The 22,702-nt window shown below is 38.7% G+C and overlaps 1 protein-coding gene across 3 annotated transcripts in view; it reads right to left on the bottom strand.

The window, feature by feature from the left end:
• The window catches only part of SHANK2 (SH3 and multiple ankyrin repeat domains 2), a 326,771-nt gene that overhangs the window by 302,096 nt on the left and 1,973 nt on the right, over window positions 1–22,702 (bottom strand). For all 3 annotated transcript variants that reach the window (XM_087742627.1, XM_087742637.1, XM_087742639.1), the window contains exons 2-7: window positions 14,878–15,097; window positions 5,232–5,435; window positions 3,419–3,490; window positions 2,713–2,821; window positions 2,292–2,443; window positions 1,345–1,512 (exon numbers count right to left, since the gene is read on the bottom strand). In XM_087742627.1, coding sequence (XP_087598753.1) covers window positions 1,345–1,512; window positions 2,292–2,443; window positions 2,713–2,821; window positions 3,419–3,490; window positions 5,232–5,435; window positions 14,878–15,097 — 925 coding nt within the window. The remainder of the gene's footprint in view (window positions 1–1,344; window positions 1,513–2,291; window positions 2,444–2,712; window positions 2,822–3,418; window positions 3,491–5,231; window positions 5,436–14,877; window positions 15,098–22,702) is intronic.

Below are 22,702 nucleotides of genomic sequence, written 5' to 3'. Positions count from 1 at the left end.
CTCCACATCCTCAGAAATGATGGTAGTAAATTAGTCATTTTTTTTCCTACTAGAGATGCATCCAAACAACCTCGATCTTCACACACTTACATAGCAAAAAAGCTCAGATCCCTGCCCAAACCTGGGTACCAAAGCTAACTCCCATTACTTTTGAAGAAAAGAAGTTGTGTATTAAAAAGATTAGTGCACAGAAATGACAGTGAGCCTAGATAACCTAAGCAGCCCTGTAAGGTTGATTACTCATATCTTTATTTATCTGATCATACTACATCAGTTCCATTTTTTATGAGTACTCAAACTCATCCATACAGGGGTAAAGCACAAAATAGCTGCAATGTTAGGACTGCTAGAATCTTTAAACTTTCTAAATTACTGAGTTTATCGCTATGCAAAGATAAATTAATAGAGCATTCTTGTAATGCAACAACTGTTGCATAATATTCAGACTTTTCTGGAGAAGACAAGATAAAAGAGTTCAAAGAAAAAGTTTTTCAGAAAATGCCTTACCAAACATTATAGGTCTTTTTATGAGATACAATTTAGGTCTTTGGTAAGGAGGAAGGTCTACCTTTCCAAGAGATGTGGTGAAGCTGACCAAGATGTGCCAGCACCTGATGAATTCTGGCACCATCGCTGGCTCAAAGTATCATGAGCACCATGAACTTCAAAAGATTACTTTTTTAAAATAATTTTTCTTTACAGAGCACATTACCACCTTTATCTACACACTGAATATGTAAGAGAGGAAAGGAAAACCCATATACAAACAGCAAAAGAGAAATCATTAGAATTCCAGTTTCCACACAGGAAATTCCAGGGAATGAAAACTGACTCAAACTGTGAGTTTGTAAGAGTTTAACATCCTTCAGTGCAGCATATTGAAGGATCCTAGCAGCAGGATCCTGAATCTAAATCTTCCTGTAAAGTTCACCAGAGAGAAAGGAGAAAGTACCTCTAACAAACACATAAGGAGCATTACCGAGGATACTAAAATTGGCATCTAACAAAAAGATCGAGTTACATTTTTTTATTGAGGTGCCACTAATAGGATGCTAAACTTCCAAGAGTCCATTACATAAATATGACTAGTGCAATTTCTGCAGCAAAATCCATAGTAATCAGAGGATTTCAAAGTTACAAAACTCCACTGGAACAGTTTCCACTTCTAATTTACCATAGCAGGATGCAAAGTAATAAGCAAACAGAAAAGGAAGAAATTCCATACTTGTATGTGCATGGACTTAACATATCCAAACGGCCTTCAAAACAGTGTTTAACCATAGAACACACATGGCACGTTTCCTCATGCAACTTCAACTCCAAACAAAAAGTAATCTTTCCTACCTGATGAATTTCTTGCCATCCATTTTCATCTTTGCAACCGACTGTAGCGTGTTCGTGAAGTAACAGTTCACAGCAGTAAGGATCCCCTCCCACAATAGCAGTGTGGTACAATGGTGTCAGGCCACAGCTGTCTTTGTAGTTAGGAGATGCTCCAAGCTCTAAAAGGGTCTGAAAGCAATCACAAACTGTGAAAAATGTATTTTGGAGGGACTTCTAACTATAAAGGGACTTTTCTACCTGAAAAAGTATTTACAAAGTTGATATTTGCCATAACACATATTTATAAGCTGATGGATGTGCTGCGGCACAAAGTAAGTTAAGCAAGGAGTGACCTCAGAAGAATTAGGATCTAAAGGAATCTACGGGGATAGCAAGGAAAGGGTGAGTGGCAAGGTCCAGTTTCCATCCTCTCATTAAGTTCACAAATCTCAGTTCTGAAAATGCCGCATCGCCTTTGCAACACATTCACCTCTTCAGTTACAAGATGCTTTATCAAAAATGTCATGCAATTTGAATATCTGTCAAAAGGAAACAAGCAAAAGCCATACACATAAGACTTAATCTAGAATATCAAGGTGATTTAAGAATACCTGTTAAAATACAAAAGAAAACAGAAGAGACTGTGTTAAGATATAATGTGTAATCTATGCCACTGCCATTTGCCTTCAAAAAGATAAGCAACAATAACGCTATTCATATTTCTTCAGACAGATCTTTCCCAATCTATCAATGAATAAGCTTAAATTTCACCACTTTTTCTTCCTAAAAAAAAAAAAATCAGAAATTAAAAGGTCCTTTATTGAAAGCAAATGTTAAGATTTGAAAAGCACAAGAAAGCATATATTAAATAATGCATTGAGGACAATACAGTAATTAACTGAAAACATTCTCCTTTATATATTTTTTTTTGATAAAATAATGCATAATTTGCTACTGAAAGCATTTACCTTGAGGGTTACTTGGTTCTTGGCTCTGGCTGCTTTGTGCAGAGCTGTCATTCCATCTTTGGCTCTGAAGTCCAAATGTGCTCCTCCATTTTTCAGAGCTTTTATCACTTCTACTGTATTGTCAAGCTGAACTGCCAAAGTTAGGGGTGTTTCTAAAGAAGATAATAGCATGTACTTGAAAAAAAAGATGAGCAAATTTATAAAATAAAGAACATTTGCTTTAAAAACGGTAAGTTAAAAATGCTGCTCAAAGAAAATCAGAAATTATCAATTTTCTCCTTTGGACAGCAAAACCACACAGACTCCATTAGCCTCAAGTTACAAAGGCAACAGAAAGAATGCGTAAGATTCAGCCTGTTAATCAATTTAGGTTGAAGAAACCCAAGGTACTACTTTATGCTGCTAGTTTTATTGTTCTGACCTCCACTTTCTAGGTCATGATAGTTTGGGTCCAGTCCTCGGTCCAACATCTTTGTGATTTTTTCCACTGAGAGATGGTGCACATGATCCATAAATTTTCTCAAATTAGCCTGAAACAAAAAGAGTGACAAACGAATCATCCTTTAATTTTAAACAGAAATGTTTAACTGCAAGTGAAATATTCTGTCAATTGATGTCAATATCCATTGATATCATTGAACAGTAGCTAATTCGCATTCATGGAGAACCTGACTTTATATCGAGAGCATAAACCCTACAGTTTACAATGTTCAAAAGTCAAACACAGTAAGAAGATTCCGGTTTTCATAGTTTTAAGGAAAAAATGACTGAAAGATTCATGCAGTAAGAAATTAGGATGGTGTACGGTGATCATTATTATTATTTTGACTTGCAAATGAGTCTAAAGACACAGATAGGCAATTTTGCAGCGTGCTGAAAGCACAATGTATTTACAAAGTTCATTTAAAATTGCTTGTATACATATGGGAGAGTCAATCATGAGACTTTTTCTATGAGAGAAATTCCCAGATCACAATTCACACATCCCTCTTGGCGCTGGAAGCACATACTGTTTGTTGTTCAGCAATCAGCCCAGGTGGTAATGAAGTCCTACTTATTTCCAGTTTCTCAGACACATTGCTTTGCTATGTCAGCAACTGCTAACTTCTCCAGTAAACTGAGCATACCTTCGTATGAAGCTTGGCCAGCTGTTTTTCATCAAGATTGAACTGTTTGTACACTCTTTTCTTGTATCGAAACTGAGGGAGGAAAAAAAGAATCAATTTAAAATGTTCTATTTTGCTTAAAAACTCATAATATAATTTTCTGACCTTACCAGAAAGTTTCATATAAGATGATGTAGCTTTAGGCAAAATTCAAAAAAAGGCTTAGTGTTTCATTTTGAATATTCACCAATAATCAGCACTCTGCTTAACATAGTGGCATCACAGATTTACAGTTCATGCGAGCAAAATTCATATCTTGTATAAATATACTGAAATCAGTGGAGGTATATGGGAAATTAGATCAGCCTCTAGAATCTACATAAATAAGCAAGAATTACAATGAAGAGAGCTCTTCCCTAAGGGTATCTGTGCACTTTCATTTACAGTCTCAGGCAGAAAGAAGAACTGGGAAGGCACATTAAATTAAAAAAAAAAAAAAAAAACAGATTTCAATATATCAGCTTAGCATTTCTGAAATTTAAAAAAAAAAAAAGTTCCTGAAAAATCCCTTAAGCAACATAGGCAGAACTTACACATGGAATAGTTCTCCTGATGTTTAACAGGACTGGTCCTGTGAATGAGGTTCAGAGGATTACCTCTTTTTTGGCTGAAACTCACTCACGTTTTACCCTGAACAGTTTGCTACCCTATGGCCAGAGTAGCAAGATCTATGGCAAAAATCATGGGGTTTACATAGTTATAATTTACTATTATCTAATCGTACTATGCAGAATTCAAAGAATTCAGCAGGTCTGTTGGACAAGGAACCTGTATTGAATGAGGCTTTAATGCCAGCTTTTCACAAGACCACTTTTAACCCCTGAATTGCAATCCTTTAGCTTCAGTGAGAAGAATTTTGCAAACAGTGAACACTCATGAAACAGAACATGAATGAAAAAAATAGTGGTTATTTAAACTGCTTATGGCTATAACATGGACATCAGTGGTCGAATCTCAAATAAACTTCTAGAAAAGCTAGGACTTGAAACCTTCTCTGGACCCTGGCTCCTTTTTCTTGGGTTTGTGTTATAGTGGACTAAGTCTATTAACTGCAGATTATTAGAGGTCGATGCACCACCATACAAGCAATACCAAAATTAATTAAATACTAGTTTCATGCCCCAGTTTCCTGCTATACTGTGTTTCAGTGTGATCTGGCTCTGCTCCATGTTTGCCCAATGCCATAACAGTTCTGCCCAGTTTATCTCCCAGCTGCACATGAGCAATGCAGCGGGGGGAAATTCCAGTGTCTGTGTGGGACACATACACACCCTCTCTTCCCTCGCTGCTTTCCCAGGAGACAGCCAGAGGAAATCTGTGCACTCTGAAGGAGGGCACAGAGGGACTAGATGGCGGGGGGGGAAAAGGCTTCACTGAGAAAGATCCTCTTCTGGGGAGAAAGCAAAGGCTGGTTATTCAGCAGCTGCTACCCTATTATTGCAAACGTAATCAGAGACTCAAAAGCTTAATCTAGAACCTTACATTTCTCTATTAAATCACAGAGCAAGATATATCTCCCGTGTCCTCAGCAGAGGAGAACTCCAAAATCAAATTTCCCAGCAGGACAGATTCTTTACAGCCTTTCGGGGATAACACATGGAACAGCTCCACCGAGCAAGCGAACGCCAGCACTTCTGTGAGCAAGGGTTCACGTTCACGCTTGCTGATTACTATTTCCCAAATGCAATTCAGATGCAGGTAGAAACCTCAAATACAGCTTACTGTATAATTTGTATCAGAATACAAATGTTTCACATATTAGATCTAAAAATACCTCTAGTGAAGGAACTCCTTTATTCACTGGCTGTGGGTATTCCCTAAGAAGTCGTTCCTCATCCAAAAACTTCCCATCTCTACCATTGCTTGCAGGCTGGAACAGCCCATAATTCAGGACATCTTTCAAACTCTGATTCAAAGTGCACAGAATTCGTTGCTTTGCAACCCACACTGAAGCTTCTGGGTTAAATCTAATGCATTTCTGCAAACAGAAATTATTAAAAAAAATCTAATTAATGAAAAAACATTTAAAAGTATCTTACATACTAAAATTTACAAATGTCATAAATATATACAAACATACATAATAAGCCTACAAATCCCATAACAAAACATACATCAACAGAATTATATTTCAGGCACGCATTCCTCTATAAGTACTAATGCACAAGTACTGTGAAAACACAGGACGTTTCAAGTCCTTCCACAAACATCAGAGATCATATCCTTCTTCAGAGAAAGAACTCCTTCATGGCAAACCTGTTTGAAAAGCCAAGTGAAAGGGATGTTACAAGATGTTTAACCATCCACTTGATTCTAGGCTGTTCTGACAATCAGTCTGATCCGCAACAGTTTCACAAAAAAAAAAGGGTATTCAGGTAAGAATTCTAATTAATTTTAAGCTACATTTATCTTAGGGTAAGTTTATGGGAGGAACTATAAGACATGAAGCATCAGAGGACTTGAAAACCTTGAAAATTCTTTCCAGTTCCCTACTTCTGACCAAGTTAGAATTTAGGAATATAAAAAATTTAGGAAGTTTGCAATTGTAGCTTACGTTGCAGTCATTGGCTACGAGCTACCAGCAGATGGCAACACCTAGAAATCGATTTGTTGCCTCTCATGCGGGTTATGAATGTACGGTGCTGCTGCCTCACCCTGTACTGGACCATGAGAAGGGCTCGTACCAAGCTGCCGTGGCAGAGCCACAGCACAGGAGTCCCTTCTTTGCCCGCTCAAGGGACATCCCTGGCCGCTCGTGATGCAACGCAGGATGCAGGGATTGCACGGGGGCCAAAGAAAAATTTTAACAGATATATCTTTTTTTATCAGTACATTTCCATGAGTGTAGCTGTAATTCTGGCTACAGTAATAATGTCAGTAACTGCCCTTCAGGCCTCTTCTGAGGACCTCTGCTACTCTTCATATTATAGTTGTACACAGAGATAAGAGAACAGAAGAGCATGTAAAAATAAGACTGATGTTTTATGAAGAGAGTGAAGCGTTTCCTTTAACTTTACCCACAGCTGCTTCTGCAGTGCTCACCTCTGCAGTATCTGTTGGCATCTTTTTAAAGTCCCGAGGCCATCCATAAGAAAATGGTTGCAGTTTGTCTTTTAGAACTAAACATATTTATCCTGGCAAGCTCTGCATACATGTGAAAGTAATCTCTGATCCCATATACACAAATCAAATAACAAATTCATTTGAATATTTCAATTCTGAATTTTGAAGAGCAAATTCAAAGGCAGAAGTCACAATATTTTATATGTTCACAGTGTCTTCTTGACTGTTCCAATATTACGTGGCAAATATTTTCAACAGTAAAAAGTACAACCAGGACATGAGGGTCTTTCAATTTACAACTGTTTTTAACTGAGCAAACACTACAGTCAACCAGTCCTCCGTATATATTCACTTTATCGGAGCAGAGATGACTAGCTGGTTTTGAATATCACGACATAGTGAAGTAGAGGGTTTGGCTCTGTTTCTGTGAATTAATCGTCAGATATGAGGACTATCAATAGACACTGATACTGAGATGTCCTCTGAGATGTTGCTGACCAGCAGTGCCACTGAAGTTGCCATGATAGCATCTCACAGGGGTTTGCCCAAGGAAGCAAGGCAGGCTCGTGAACACTGGGTTCTGCCCAGCTCCACTGCTCCTGGGCGTGAATTACTAAAAATTACCACTTGGTTTGTCTTTCATCGGTTCCTGCACAAACTGCACTTTTTCAGATATGGGTCAAGTACTGACGTTAAGACATTTCAGGGTATGTAAGGGAAGAGGGATAAAACTTTCATTGCAATGTGCTCAGGTCGTGCTTTGGCCTAGGAAATAACAGATACCTTTAATCCTTTACAGTCTTAAATATAAAAATATAATCAAATGAGATATTAGATTTTGTCGCAAATAAAGTTGGCTAGGAAGCGGTTTTCATTCCCCTTACATATTTTACATTTCAAGGTGTTTTGTGAGAAGTTGAGGGGTTTTAAATGGCGGAGGGAAGGAGAGAGGGAGACAGAAAGAACACCATAAACAGTATTTTCATTCCCGAATATCCCGGTAGTTAAGGTACTGACGTAGCAGCAAGGGCAATCTGTTTTAAATCCCTGTGTTCCTTCAGCTCTGAACCTCACTTGCCCCATGACTCTTACATGGATTCAAACTCCAATACAAAGTTCAGATTCAAACATAAGCAGTTGTCAGCAACTCTGAAAAATTGTCAGTTAAAAGGATGCTATGAGCTTAACTTCTACATGCTGTATCACTGTGCACTGACTTGTGATTCTCCACACATCCTGAAAGATTATAAGAAACGCTATTAAAACGGCAAGAAGGAAAGATAATTTTGAATTTTCATGGATTTTTTTTCCAGGGAAGTCTTTCTTACATGAAATTCTTACGTGAAACAAATTATTTTTTTACTTGTATGACACTGCTTTGATTTTAACAATACAAAACACTAATTTCTGGTTGCAGTTTAACTAAGTCTGCTTTTTTTAAATGCACCTTGACAATTCAACGTGTTCAATTTTGTTCAGTCTGCTCTTGTGTTCTATCTGTTCTTGATTGCATACGAATATTGCAGATAATGGTGTGTATTTATAATTCTCAAAGATTTGCTAAATTGGCAAAATTATAAGTAATTTCAAATTTCTTCGGAATACATTTCAATGGAAAATAAATCTTTCTACAGTGTTTATGCACGTTACATCAGTAACACACAGTATTTATCTTCTGAAATATTTTGCTTTCCACAGGTCTGACATTGGCACGTTCATATAATGCATGAGGACAGGACATAATATTTTAACCACCTTCACTGGACTGAAACAGGAGTGAGGAATTCTTTTTGTGCAGCAGCTCGAAGGCTTAGTTTAAAATGAGTTATCTGATAACTATAGCACTCTTGTATTTCTAACACACTAGCTACAATATTTTATAGAGTCCTCAATGGCAAAATAAATATGGAAACACTTTGAAACTAGTAATTTCACAAACTAATTTATTCTCAGCCCTAGCTTTTCTAGTGATTCACAAGAAAGAAAAATGCACTTATTTTAATAAATGTTGATCCCATTGGTAATTTATCATGCATTAAAATCAGCGATGTAAAAAGCAAATCAATAACCAAACAACTGCTTCCTACCAAAATTTCTCAGACTCGGATAAGTGAAACTACAGAGAAAAGTGATTATTTATGCTGCCCAGGAAGCCAGGCAGGATAGAGAGGGAGGCTGTTACCACTCTCTCGGAGGCAGCTGCTGAACAAGAGGATAAGAAGGACCACTCAAATGCTGCGTAAGGTGTACTTGAGATCAGCCTGCCCCTGGAACACCTCCCCTGTGCCTCTTCTCTGCCCGTCTGGCAGCCCTCCCAGGACAGAGACCACCACAGTCATCATCGCCATTGTGTAGACGAGTCGTTACCTACTGCCACACTTTCTACCCTGAGAAAACGTCAGCTGAATCACAGCAGAATGTACACACACATTGCTTTAGTTATGAAATAAATAAGAATTCATTAGATGCACACGGTGTGGTGACCACAAGAAAATGAGACAGTAGCTGAGTCAAAAAAGCTGGACAACTTTTTCTAACCTTCAATGACTTACTACCAAAAAATAATTAAAAAATAGGGATAGTTTAGTGGCAAAGAACTACAGAAACGCATAGGAAGCATAAAGATATTTTGCATTGACAGATGTGGGATCTACTCTTTCCACCCTTTTTGTTGCATCCCAAGACCAGATAAAATGTGATAGTTTGTCTTGAAGGCTAGCTACATACACTATAAAAATTGCAACAGTTTTTTCAAATAAGAACCAAAAAAGAAGCCCCGAGTGGCTCAAAACCACTGTCAAAACCACACTAGGCCACTCAAAATCCAGGTCTAGCAGCAAGACAGCACATCAACATCGGTTGCTGAAATGTGAGACTTGTGCTTTTGATATTAAAGCTCTTTGGAGCATGAGAGACATGGTCAGTTATAGTCTTGCATTCCTGCACACTGGTAAGAGTAAGTCACTAAGCACAACAGGACTGGAAGCAAGGGAAAAATATAGCTCACCCACTCCAGCTAAAGGGAAGATATTAATTCAATGGGAATAATGTTCATGATACAGAATCTCTGAGGAATAACATTTATCCGTTCAAAATCTATCACCCAACTCATCTTTTCCATCAGACTCACGAAGTTGTCAATCACACAGAACTGCGCTGCGACAGAGGAACCATGACAAACAGTTTGTACAGCAGCCTCCAAAATGTGATTGTCAGAATATCAAAATACAAGTTATTCCTTTCAATAGAAGACGTCGATATTAAAGATGTGACAACCAAAAAGTGGAAAATGCAAATGAGAGTTGGGTATCATGAAAAAAGTGGAGCAAGTTGCTCATTTTGATTTGTGCTCGGTGTTCAAATTAATTCTTGGAGGCACTGCTTTCCTTCATCAAAATGCATTCAGAAATCAGAGAACTCATGAGATGAAAGGTCAAAAAAACCAGTCTGGCCACACCATCATCAGCTGGCAAGTCAGATCACCTGTCCAGATCAAGGGCATAAGAACAGATGTCAGCAGCACCCACAGTGTTTCCATCCTCAAACTGAAGATCCAAAGAAGGAAGATCAACTATAAACAGAAAGCAGCAATGAATAATCAGTCACAAAATGCGATACAGAAGAATAGTTGTGAAAAGTTGCAAAGGAAAACCTGGAATAGATCTGAGGCAGCGGATGGCAGTACAAACTGGAAACAAGTAAAAATGGAGGCATCTTAAGCAAAAATGTGACTCAAGCTGCAGTTGCAACAACTGGGTTCCTACCTTCATAAGATAAAAATTGCACAAACTAAACAAGTGTTTTATCTAAGAAAGAAAAGCACTAAAGGAAAAGATTCTTGATCCTAAAGGCCAATGAATACTGGAAAAAGTAAAGAAAGGATACAAAAGTATAAAAAGCACTGCAGAAAACCAAAAAGTAGCTACAACTTAAGCTGTTGCTTTACCAAGCTGCCACTTACCAAACAACTTTTTGCATGGAAAGTCCAATATACAAAAACCAGGGGAGGGGGGAGTCAGTAAATGCTCATTACTGAAGTGGAGCAGCAAAATAGATGGGCAGAAAACATTTCAAAGTAGTCTTCAGCAGACCCAATCCCATCTCAGCATCACAATTTAATAAAACGTATGAATTTGAGCATTTCGATTTTAAACATAACCCAGAGGGAAAGTGTAAGTATAGGATAATACAAAAGAGCAGAACAACGACCATGTACTGGTAATAAAATGATGAAAACATTCCTTAAAACAATTGGCTGACAGATCTGTTCTTGAAGACTGGGAGAAAGAGCAATTCTAAGCCCAAAACATTGGACATCACTCTCAGAGTATCATGCAAAGGAGATTTTCTTGACAACAACTACTGGAGAGGAACGAGACTCCTTCCAGTTCTAGGCAGAATCACTTGTGATATGTTCCTACATGGGCTGATAAAGGAAAGAGATACAAGAAGACTTACCCTGGATTCAGACCAAAAACATCCAGGGAGAGCTCAGATATGCCAGGCATCACAGAGGAAAGTGCAGACATGTTAGTTCACATGGTTTTCTGTGTCCAAAAGACATTCGACACCATGCACAGACACAGTTGCCTTTAGGCACAAGGAAGGCAGTCGCCTTGGGCAGCAAACTGCTGGGGGCTGTTGACTGCCAACTTTGCTTACCAAGGAGGAAAGATGCAGATCTGTCACCAAGCGGTGCCGCTGACAGCGTGACACTGAACTTCGCTGCCCTGGGGATGAAGCATCCTCACGTTAAGGGAAAACACAATTAAATATTGCCTAAGCTGCCAAGAAGCCCTGCGCCACTATTGCAAAGAGAGGAGGAACCAGTCAGTTACTGTCATTTCCATCTCAATAGCAAGTAGTAGGGGTCATCATCAAGCCAGAGCCCTCTGGGCTGGATGCACTGCAAATAATCTTCTGGTCAAAAGAGACTACACCTGTGTCCTGCCTCCATAAAGGATCTATTAAAGCCGAGCCTCCTGGCTTATTAAATCAGGAAATTAAATGCCAGATGATATAGCTTTTTTACCCACTCTCCTATGCACACGTTTGTGAATATGGAGGGCTTTCCATGCTCTCCATTCCCTCAGTAATTTTACTGAGCTCAGGAAATCTTTCAGTCACTCATTTAAATATTCTCCACCCTCCTGTGCTAAGGATGACACCTGAATACAGATGACGCACAAAAGCAATAAGAAATTACTCTTTCTACAAAGTATTGTTTCAATACATTGGATTATCATCCGAACTGAAAAGGAGACAAAAAAGAATTGATATAAGAACTGAAAAGTAAGTCTTCGTAAGAGCTTCGTATGCGCTTGTCAAGGTTTACATTATCTTTAAAGTTTCAAATGAGAATAAAAGGGTAACAAGTCAGATTTCCTAACATGGGTGATAATTTATGAAATTTTCTAGAGCAGCACATCCTACTTATGATGCTTGGTGCTTATCTCATACGTGCGATGAAATAAAGGCAATTTACACCACAGTCACTGCAGATGAGCAGACTTTATTCCTAGTAAGTTTAGCTAGGGGCTTAAAGCTCCCCAGTGGGTTGAGTTTTATCTAAAATCCTAAACTTGCCTTCTTTTAAACAAATATATTCTTGATCATACTTTCTAAAAACCAATAAAGAATAAAAACATAAAACTAAATTATGTCATTTCATGCTTCTTTGATTAAACAGACTAAATTTAAACACCTCTTATGTTAAATTAATTATAATTATACAGCAAATGGGGTGTATGTTGGATTTGGCTTGTAGCTATAAACACAGCTCACGAGCTATGATCTTCTCCAAACTTTGCTACACTACATTTAAGCTATCAGCCTTCCTTTTTGCAAACCTGAATCCAGATTTCACTTTTCTGTACAAGAGCTTGTGGGCTGACAAATTAAATCAGAAATAGATCATCTGCTATAGAACTGTTTAAAACAATTGAGTTACTTTTCATTAAGAGTTTATTGAAAAGGAAAAAAATGCAAAAAGTAAAGCAATAAAAAGGAACAAATGAAACACAAAACCCAAAATACTTTTTGGTTTATTTCATTTCCTGCACAAAATGAATTTTAAAAAAATATTTGTTTCAACAGTGTCAATAAATAACTTATTATTGATCTAAAAAATAGAGCAATGAAATAAGAGGGCTTCAGGAGGCTAACATCTCTGTTTTTAACAGCAGAGTAAATCTAGCAAGTAAAGCTAATCTTTCCATTTTACTGGATCTATTCATTAAGCACTGAACACAGTCAAAGATATAGCAAGCTGCTAGGATTATCAATAAACTCCTAACCATGTCCAGTTAGAGCTTGTCTTGACAGAGGACTTCACTACAGGCAAAATCCTTTTAAATTTAAGATGTACAACAGTGGACTTCAGTATTTCAATCAATACTGAAATGAAAGACCCAAGGTGATGACTGCTTCAGCCAAGATGTAATAAAAATCCCATGTGTGGCTCACAGCAGCCTCAGTCCTGCTCTGCCCTCTGAAGTTGTCCTGTCCAGCTGGGTCCCACACCACTTTCTCTTCATAGAGGTTAATCTCACCCCATATAAACTAATGGAGTGGTACTGTAACTTTGGCAGCAATCCACATCTAAAAGAATGTTTTAAGTACAAGAATTTAAGAGAAAATGCTCCTAACTCCAGCACAGATTTCTCTGGGTTTCTGCAGCACTGTGTAGATTAGGCTTTAAAAAAAAAAACAAGAGCTCTACAACCACACCTGAGGCCACACTGTCAAAACAGCTCTTCCCTGTCAGCCTGGAGACAGGCCATCTCTATCATTCTAAAAATGAACTTAATTAAAAAGAAAGGAATAATTTCGTCTGAGATAGATCTTCAATGGCAGCACAGTATGATGTAGATCTTAAATGTCAGCACAGAGTGATGTATGTAGCGCACATCCATAAAAAGAATGTGTTTTTATAATCATCTTTGAAATGAAAAAAGTCTGATGCCTACCATCAATTGAAAAAAACGGCAACAGCATTCAAGGAGGCCCAGGGTAATTTAGATAATTAATCGTAAACTTAGACAGGTTGTGGTTCTAGATAGAATCAGTAAGTAACTCCCAAGACCTTCTCTGGGATGAGCTTGTTATTCCTATCATAGCACTTGTGGAGGACAATGATTCTTTTACTTACAAAGTTACAACAGCAAACTTTTCCAACTTTATGCTCCTAACATTCCAGACATTGAATTTTACACATTCAACCATAAAAGAAACACAATTTAGTAGTTCCCTGTGAAAAAGAGTGATGAATTTGGATTGTAGATTTCTAAGACATAAGGAACAGCCGAGATTTTTTTTTTAAATTAGAAAAAAAACCCTTTTATTCTCATTTACTCAATTAATCAGATGTTTTTTAACAAATGAAAAGTCTGTTCAATTCTTTCTGTAAGATGTGAGAGATTAACTCTTTTGTTGAAAAGTCTGTATTTTCATCCAATAGACTTAGCGATGTGAGATATAGCCATAGCCCCACAAGTCAGCCTGCAAATGACTCCTCTAGGAAAATCAGAAAAGGTTCATTTTTATCCTCTCTGATATGTTTCCAGTATAAGTGGTGAGGAGATGGGAGAGAATAAAATAGTGATTTCATGTCATTGTAGAAACTGTGGAAGAGTACGATGCCACGCTTTATTCTTCCTCCAAACAGAGTGTTGATTTCTCTGAGTGGAAGTGTGAGAAACAACACCGTGTAGTAAAGGCATAGCAGCAAAGGAGGAAGGAAAGTTTTCTTTGTGCTTCTCTTTCCTCATCTTTATTCTCTAAAAGCCATCAGCTATCTATCAAGGATATCTTTTCATGGGAGGATGACAGAGAAATGCAACTAATATGGTAAAGAGAGAGAAAGAAATTGATGACCTCCTGCTAGACCCCGGTCTAGTGTCAATCACAAACTATCTCATGAAAAGAGAAACTAGAGAAGACAACGGGCTTATATATGTATGAGGCTTTTGTAGAGATAATGTGATTTTGGGGTTCATCCCTCATCTTCTGATGAGATGAGATTTTAGATGCCCAATTCTCTTTCCAAACGCTCAAATGCCTCTGAATGCAGATCAGACAGGTATTTTGCTTTATGATCACAGCTTTCAGCCAATTGACATACTAAATGCACTCTCTTGGATGGGATGGTGCCTTTAGTTTAGGCAATCCGCCAGACATACCACCAGGGTAAAAAATGTAGACATTAGAAAAAAACACAACATAAATTTTGCTTGTACTATGACAAAAAATTTTAAGAAAATAGTACAGATTTACCGCAGATTGAAGCCAGCAAAGCCAATCATTTAATTTTACTTTCTTTTTTTTTTTTTTTTTAATTGTAATGCAATATGCCTTACCGTTTGCTGCAGATCAGGTATTATAATTCGAATCACTAATGTGTTGCTCTGACTATCTTCCATTCTGCTGCTTGGCTTTTCTGCAGTTGCTCTAATTGTGTCATAAATAGTTTCTTCTTTGGAGCTGTCTGATTCAGATTCAACAGAATAGTCAGAAAAGCTTTGTGCCATTTCATCTTCACTTGATGTTGGGCTACGAGGCATGTTCAAGTGTTTTATCCTGCCAATACAAAGGAGAAAGAGAAAAAGGTAAGTTATAGTTAAAGTCTTAAAAATGAATCAGCTACAAGTTTTGTTTTCTTGGAAGTAACATGCATTTAACAACAAAGTTATATGTTTTATTCTCCTTTTGTTTTCTCCTGAAATTTATGTGGGTAGGCAGAGTGTAATGGAAATAAATCTGGCTACCAATTTACTACAGAAGAGGAAGAAGGACAGGAGAAGGAAAAAGAGTAATAGCAGGGAAGATGACCTTTCTTCCAAGGCACACCCAGCCTCCCAAAGGATCCAGAAAAACTCAGCATAATTACCAGGTTCTCTGCTAAATAGCACTGTTGTAAACTGTACTTAGAACTAGATCTGGGTTTAAAGCCTACTTCTCCCAGTGTAAACAGATATTTCAGGAAATTAATATAGGTGCTAAAATAACATCATCCTGTACATCGAGAAACTGTACAGGTGAGGCTGCAATAAAAGGCAGGATTTTCAAATAGCCGCATGAACCAAAAAAGGTAATACTACAGGGAGCCAGACAGATGCAGATGCTGCTTTGCAGCTCATACAACATCCTTTAATATCAACATTAATATCAACACTACCAAAACCTGTCTATTATACACACAACGTATACATACAATACAGATTTTTAGAAACACTTTTAGTCTGTGGTATAGATCAGGCTAAAATGAAAGTAGTGTTTACACCAAAGGAAGGACATTAGTATTCAGAGGTCTCACAGTAAGAACAGCAGAACATTTTCCTTCTGGGTTTTTCCAACAACAGCAGCAAAAGACTTCTTTTGCCCCGCAAACTAAAGGCTTCTTCAGGAAATGAAAATTATTATTCTATGGAAAAAGGGGGAAAAAATTTATACTGGAAAAAAATGAAGACCACTATAAACTTTGCATTGCTTGGTAACCATATACTCTTCCAGTTTTCAGAAGCCAGAAAAACATAAACATTATTTTTCATATTTTCCATAAGAAACCTCCCAAGAGAACTTCTCTGCTTTTTAATAAAAAAAAAAATAATCCCCAGTTAAAAGGAAAAAAATAAAAAAAACCAACCACCAATTCCACTGTCAGCCCACATTAAAAAAGACATTAAAGCAAAAGTAAAGCACAGAAGGATGAACTGACTTTGCCAAGGTCACTCGTATACCAGGTGACTGTACTGAAATATCCAAATATACGTTTTCCATAGTGGTCTCACAGTCAGATCCCCCGAAGTAAATACAGTCAAACAACAGCAGGGACTAAAAGAACATTTTTTACCACTGTGTTTCATGATTTAGTTTGAGCCAACTAAATATCACAACCAGATTACTCATTCCTCTTCGCCGTCCGGTCATTTATACTGCAATGATTTCAAAGCAGGCATAAAAGGCTACGCCCTAATACAGCATTTTAAGGTGACCATATGTCGGAGCCAGCGTTTACACCAGAGGACAGGCAGCAGCAAGGCAGGCCTAAAGCTTGAGGTCAAGGGCAAGCATTTCCAAAGCACATCACATACCCACATCATCAAGTCTTATTGTTATTTCTGATGAAGGACAACTCCAGTGTTATTACCCTCAGCTATAATTACTAATGAAGACAAAAACAGTGCATTCAAAACTCTGAAAGCATGCCAGTTCACAGCAGCTTAATGCAAGGCTCTATTTACAAAAGAAAACTCTTGAGGGAGTATTTCATTTTCTTACTGCTTCACTGAACTGTAGATTAATGCTGCTCTCCAAAGCACCTTAAGTCAATAAAAAGCATAAACATTTGAATGGCTTCCTTATTTATCCAATACCAATGGTAAATCACAGGAAGCCAAAATATAGTAGGTCAATACACAGTATTTAAGAGCATAAGAGGTATAGGGCAGCACGTGTGAGGAAAAAAGACATTAAGACCATCACACGGTTTGTCTCTCCCTAAAGCCATTTGAGAGCACAATATATTCCACGGCAATGGACTCAACTCTTCCGACAGAGAGCAGTAAACTGCAATTATACAGCATACAAATAAAGAGTTGAATTAGGAAAAAAACTTCCCAAGGTTTTGGCAAGTGGATTTTCATGCAAAAACTACCCAGAAATATCACATTATGGAATAACAAAGGGAAATCATTAGCTGAAGAACCAACTCCCAGGTATCAAGCACTTAAGTTTAATAAATAGTGGGACAAAGAACTCCTTGGAGGCTCATCAACAAGGCACAAGTCACCTAATTTTCTGGAATACAGATAAAAAAAAAAAAAATGCACAAGTAACCATGAAAAGGATAAGGAAAGACTGTATCTACAGTGGCAAAAAGAACAGAACCTATGCCCCACCAGCACTACGGAGAAGCAGATCATTTAAATGTCTTTTTTAAATAAGACACTCTAACTACTGGAGAAACCAAATCAGTACGGATCCTAGTGTAGGGCAGAGCCTGCCAGGGAGCGGAGGTCAAGTATGTCTCCCAAAATCTACAGACATCTTAGGGCAATTTGGTTGTTTGGCTCTTAAGTTGTGAAGACATGGAAGATACCGCCATTGGTTAACCAGAGATGCTTGCTATCATAGCTCCCACAGGCAAGTTGTTATCTTTTAGGAATTGTTTCAGTTTTGTCCCCAGGATATACCAAAGACTTTTCCACGACCAAAGCTATTACCTTGGGAAAAGTAAGGCAGGTTGCCTGGCTTACCTAGGCTTGTACAGCAGAAGAAAATCTAGCATCTTAGGCTGCTAATTCCCAGTTGGCAATTCATTGGTTCAAAGGATGTTATACAGCTAAAAATATAGATGAGTTTTTGTTGACATGATTGTCTGGGATGCCTTCTTTCATTTTCTTAAAAAACACAACAGATAGTACGCTTCCTGTAGTTAAGCTGATTGTATTTTATAGCAACGCGATACATCAGTGGCTGCTTTCGGTATAGAGCAAGGGCTGAATGAAGAAAAGTTTCTCTGTAAATGAATAAAAACAGATTTCCAATGATCGCAGAAGTAAACTCACAATGGAAACTACCACCACAACAGTCTTTGCTCCACCTCACGTCCTCTGTCCTCATTTTCAACTCCAGCACCTTGAGGTCCCCGCGTGTCCCAGCCCCGGGCACTCGCATTCCCCGGCCCCTGCACATCCCTTAACAACTGGCTGAACAAAGCAAGGACGAGCTCTGGCTGGTTAAACGCCACTTCTGACACAGGAAGGCCGTACAACAGCTGGAAGATGAAAGAATAAAAGGATGGCTACATGCCATTATTGTACTTTTCCCTCAGCACCTTGCCCTTTAGCTCTGCAGGAACACCAGGATGTTCACTCTGCCTCTATGGCTATTCCCAGGTTATGTTTCTCAGGCCAACAGGGCAGATGAAGTAAGTTGAGCTCAGATTGCTGCCTTCCCCTCACAGATGCTATTTTTAGATTTTTTTTTTTTCTCTATCCAGCCAGCAACTTTCACAAAATCTGCAGGAATTTCTTATCCTGCCATTTGTTACCACCCCACCATTAATGAGAGTTTAAAACAACCTATGAATAAATGAAAAAAAAACCCCATGGGCAAGTAGCATGACCCTCTAAGAGCACATTATAAAAGACTGGAATTAAAACAGTGCACAGGTTATCAAAAGGCAAGAAATTCAACTCCCAGAGCTCGCTCGCTCTCTATCTGAATGCTGTGCTCCAGTGAGTGCAAACTGGCGTGGCTGGGGAAAAAAGTAAGAGCAGCGACAGACTTATCAATTTTTTGGAGCCTTATGGTTGTTAAGCATCATACGAAAAGCATTTATTAAATATATATGCTTAAATTTATTTTTAACTCTTAAATATTAGAAACTTGATATTTACTAAAGGGATTAAAATATCATTTTTATGGACACATATTGGACAGGGTATCCGCATTAAACATAGATAAGATACACAACGCACTTGCCCGCTATGAAAATCACATTTTAAAATCTTCAACTTAATTACGGCTATGTGCAATTTTGTTGATCCTGCAAAGTAACAAACCCTCCTATCCAGTTTCATATTGGTAAATACGGAACACAATGGTACATACACACACAAAAACCTGTTTTACGAGATGCGTCCCACATAAAGTCCTCTCCCTATTGTATCCTATGCCAGAACTGGCAAATAGGAGGAATGCAGGTGTGTTTGTCCAGTTTGCCTGGAGCAAACCCAATAGTGAAATATATCTGACAACCACCAAAAGCAAACAACTATGAGCACAGAGATCCCGCAGAACAACACTGCGGCTGCGGCGAAGGCTCCCCCTGGGCTTCTGCAGTGGGCAAGACTAACATATGGTGAGACAGAAGGAAATGTACCCCTGACACCGAGACTTACTTTTGGTAGGGAAATCACATTAAACGGTGCAACTCTTTCTTCCCCGATCTGTGAGATTTTGGTTTTGGTTTTGTTACCGTGTGAATGTAGGCTAGGGTCTCACATGAGTGGCCATTTCGGACTAATCACAATAGTTATTAGTTCTCCTCTCTCTAAAATACAGCTGAGGCACATGCATCGAATGTCTTGTCTAAAAGGCCAACAAAGCTAGATCTCAGAGCAAGGTTTCAAATTCAAGGGCCGCCAGCTCCTAGTCATGATAAGAACAATCTATTTATATAAAAACATTTATTTGCACAATAACAGTCCTGTTGCCTGCAGGGAGAAGTCCTCTAGACTGCTATTGTCAGAGGAGTTAAAAATGTACCTGTGGGAATATCTCAGATACAAAGTCGGCATTGTTACGGGTTGAATAATGCCATTAACCAGACTGTGAGAAAAGTTTGCTGTTAGAATAACAGCAACTGCTAGAAAGAGGTATTTAATAATTAACTCTGAAGAAAAACTATTCAGGAAAGGGATTTCCACCTGTGTAAAACCTGCCAGAGCTCCTAACACTTGGATTCTGTGGCTTTATTCGGGATTATATACATCAGCTCAAGAACCAAGTTACTAAATTAAAATGCTGGAGAAGATCAAGCATTGCCTTTTCTAATTATATTAATATTAAAACAAAAATGCATTTCAGACAGAACTGAAGATGGGGGGTACAATCCCAACGCGCCATGCATTTCACGCCTCTCCGCAGTTCTGCAGAAAAGCTCGCGTAGAAGAAAATCTGAATTGAAGACCAACTCCAATGTGCAATTTGCAATTTGATGGGGTCAATCTCCACTTTGCACTTTTACTTTAAAGCTGGCAATAACCGGCATTGCCTCCCAAAGAAGCGATCCCACCCTCCCTCGCTCCCCAGACCACTCCACTCTTGCCCCCAGACTGCTTTAATCTCTGCACTAACACGAACAGTGAAGCAGAACAAAGTATCAATCCAGGTCAAACACCAGATTTTTTTGTTTTGGGAGGTTAGTTTCAGCATCCGTCACGTCTCTGAACTGGATCACTATGCAAATGTTTGCATAAGCAGCAGGAGGAAGATGGCAGAGGGCCAGAAGCAAACAGCCAGGGCATGAAAAGGGCAGAACCACTATTTCCAAAGGCAGTATTAATGCTCGCCAGCATAAAGTGAATCTAAGACACCACTGCCTAAGCGACAGGAGAGAAATCTACATAAACATGGCCATCTGATTGACTCCGATGAAAATCTCTTGATTATTACTACCGAAATACCATAACTCCGAACAGGACAGCTTTCTGAAACCCACTGATACAAAATTCATCCAGGCAAATGCAAAACCTAAAAGAATACATTTACAAGAAGAAAAACAGGATGTGCAGAAGGAGTGCTAACCCAGGCCAGAGCAAAACCTCTGGGGAAATGAGGCACTTGGAGCTCCCCCTGTTCTCCCAGGCCCACCAGATGAGGAGGTAGCTTTGGCATTGATGTGACACCACATGAAGCTGCGCTGGTCAGGCTCCAGTCCTGGGGCCTTCTGCAAAAGGGCCAGCACAGTCTCCAATGCTGATTTTATCCTGCTAGGAAAAACGGTGGCCAGGCAGCAAAACGAAGCACTGTTCCCTTGGCATGCCCTCAAGTGTGCCCTCTCGGTCAGTGCCAGGCAATGCCCCTCGCATGGAGGACACGCAGGTGAGGTGCTACCAGGCTCGGCACTCTCCGATCTCTGCAGGCTTTCACGCTACTGAAACGTCTCCCTGCTGCACTGCAACGCAGCCCACGTGCTATTGCAGACACTGACTTAGAAAGGTGAATCACAAAAAATACTTTCTTTGGGCACAGGAGCTCACAAGATATCCAAGGGTCAGAAAGGTCCACTTCACGCCACATGGCCTCAGGGCCAGGGAACACCTCCTGGTCCAATTTTATTTAGAAGTACAGATGTAGTTTCAGAGACCGAAAAATAAAGAGCGATGATGTATGAAGGCTCTAAGAAAATTAATCTGTTACCCTGCAGTTCCCATGATCCACCTCTGTAAAATGGGGCAACTGATTCTTGAGTCTCCTCTAAAGCACTTCCACTCTATGGAAGAAAATGCTAGAAAATCAAATCACTTACACATTATTCAAAAAAATCCCCCTCCATGGAAATTACCTAAACAAATTTAATCATACACTATTTTGCTGTTCACAACCCCCATAATTATGGTTTTATTCCCTACACACCAGTCCTTCACTTAAATTCACTTTGGCTACACTGTCTGGTAATGCATTTTTGATCTCTCCGTTAAATAACTGAAACACACAAATAAATATTTTAGAAGATGTGTGCTGAGGCATAAGTATTAACCTACCAGAATGCCAAGCAAAATTACTTTTCTCTGAAGCTGCTGTTTCTCAGCGTGGCATCTCTTACGTCACAACTTAAATATTGATCTGAAATCAGTATTGAAAAATCAATGGTCATATCCATTTATTCTCACTGGCACCACCAGAAGATTCTTCTTACTGCCCTGCTTAAGGGGCAGATTTATGCAGTCCTTCATTTCTTTGCTAGGTGATCTGCACAGGTAACAAATTGTTTTGCAAAAGTACTCAAGAGTGACATTTTTTCCTTTTTTTTTTTTTAAGGAAAAAACAGAAGAAAATTGAGTGAAGTAATTGTTGAACCTGTTCCTTATTTCTGAGGCAGCTTGTTATCCCTTGTTCATGTATATTTGCACAGTACAGACTTGCCAAGGAGAGGCTAAGCTCCATTAACTTGTGGTATTCAGAGTCTTAAATACCAACACCATATGATTAAAGTGGGTCTTAAGATCAGACTGTAAGAATGTAATTTTTCTATTTTATTTTTTTCTAAACAGATATACTTCACTATTAGCACTCCTGTGCACATAAAAAAATCTACACATGCAACCTATTTCTGCAAATACAGGGTAGTTTTCTAAAAGTTTCTTCAGTTTCCAAGTAGCTTTGGACGCTAAAATTCTCCTTTGTCCTCTGTCTGTTCTACTAGTATTTATTTTCCTTGTAAACTATTCAGCCGGTCCTGGTATCTTCACGGAAAGGCTGAAGTTCAATCAGGCAGATGCAACGAGAGATTTTGGGGAAGGATAGATACAAAGAATACAGGAGACAATCAACTTATTGTACTGAATGAGCAAGGCTGGAAGACAGGCAGAGAAGCAGATGTAGAAAAAGCTTAAAAATACTTGAAGTTCAACATGAGAAAACAGAAAAATGTTTGAAGTAGGAGTTGGACAT

The sequence above is a fragment of the Nipponia nippon genome, unplaced genomic scaffold, assembly GCF_047370975.1.
Source record: "Nipponia nippon isolate SJK-2023a ecotype South Korea unplaced genomic scaffold, ASM4737097v1 scaffold_10, whole genome shotgun sequence".
NCBI classification, from domain to species: Eukaryota; Metazoa; Chordata; class Aves; order Pelecaniformes; family Threskiornithidae; genus Nipponia; species Nipponia nippon.
This window is presented reverse-complemented; position numbering and strand designations above follow the sequence as displayed.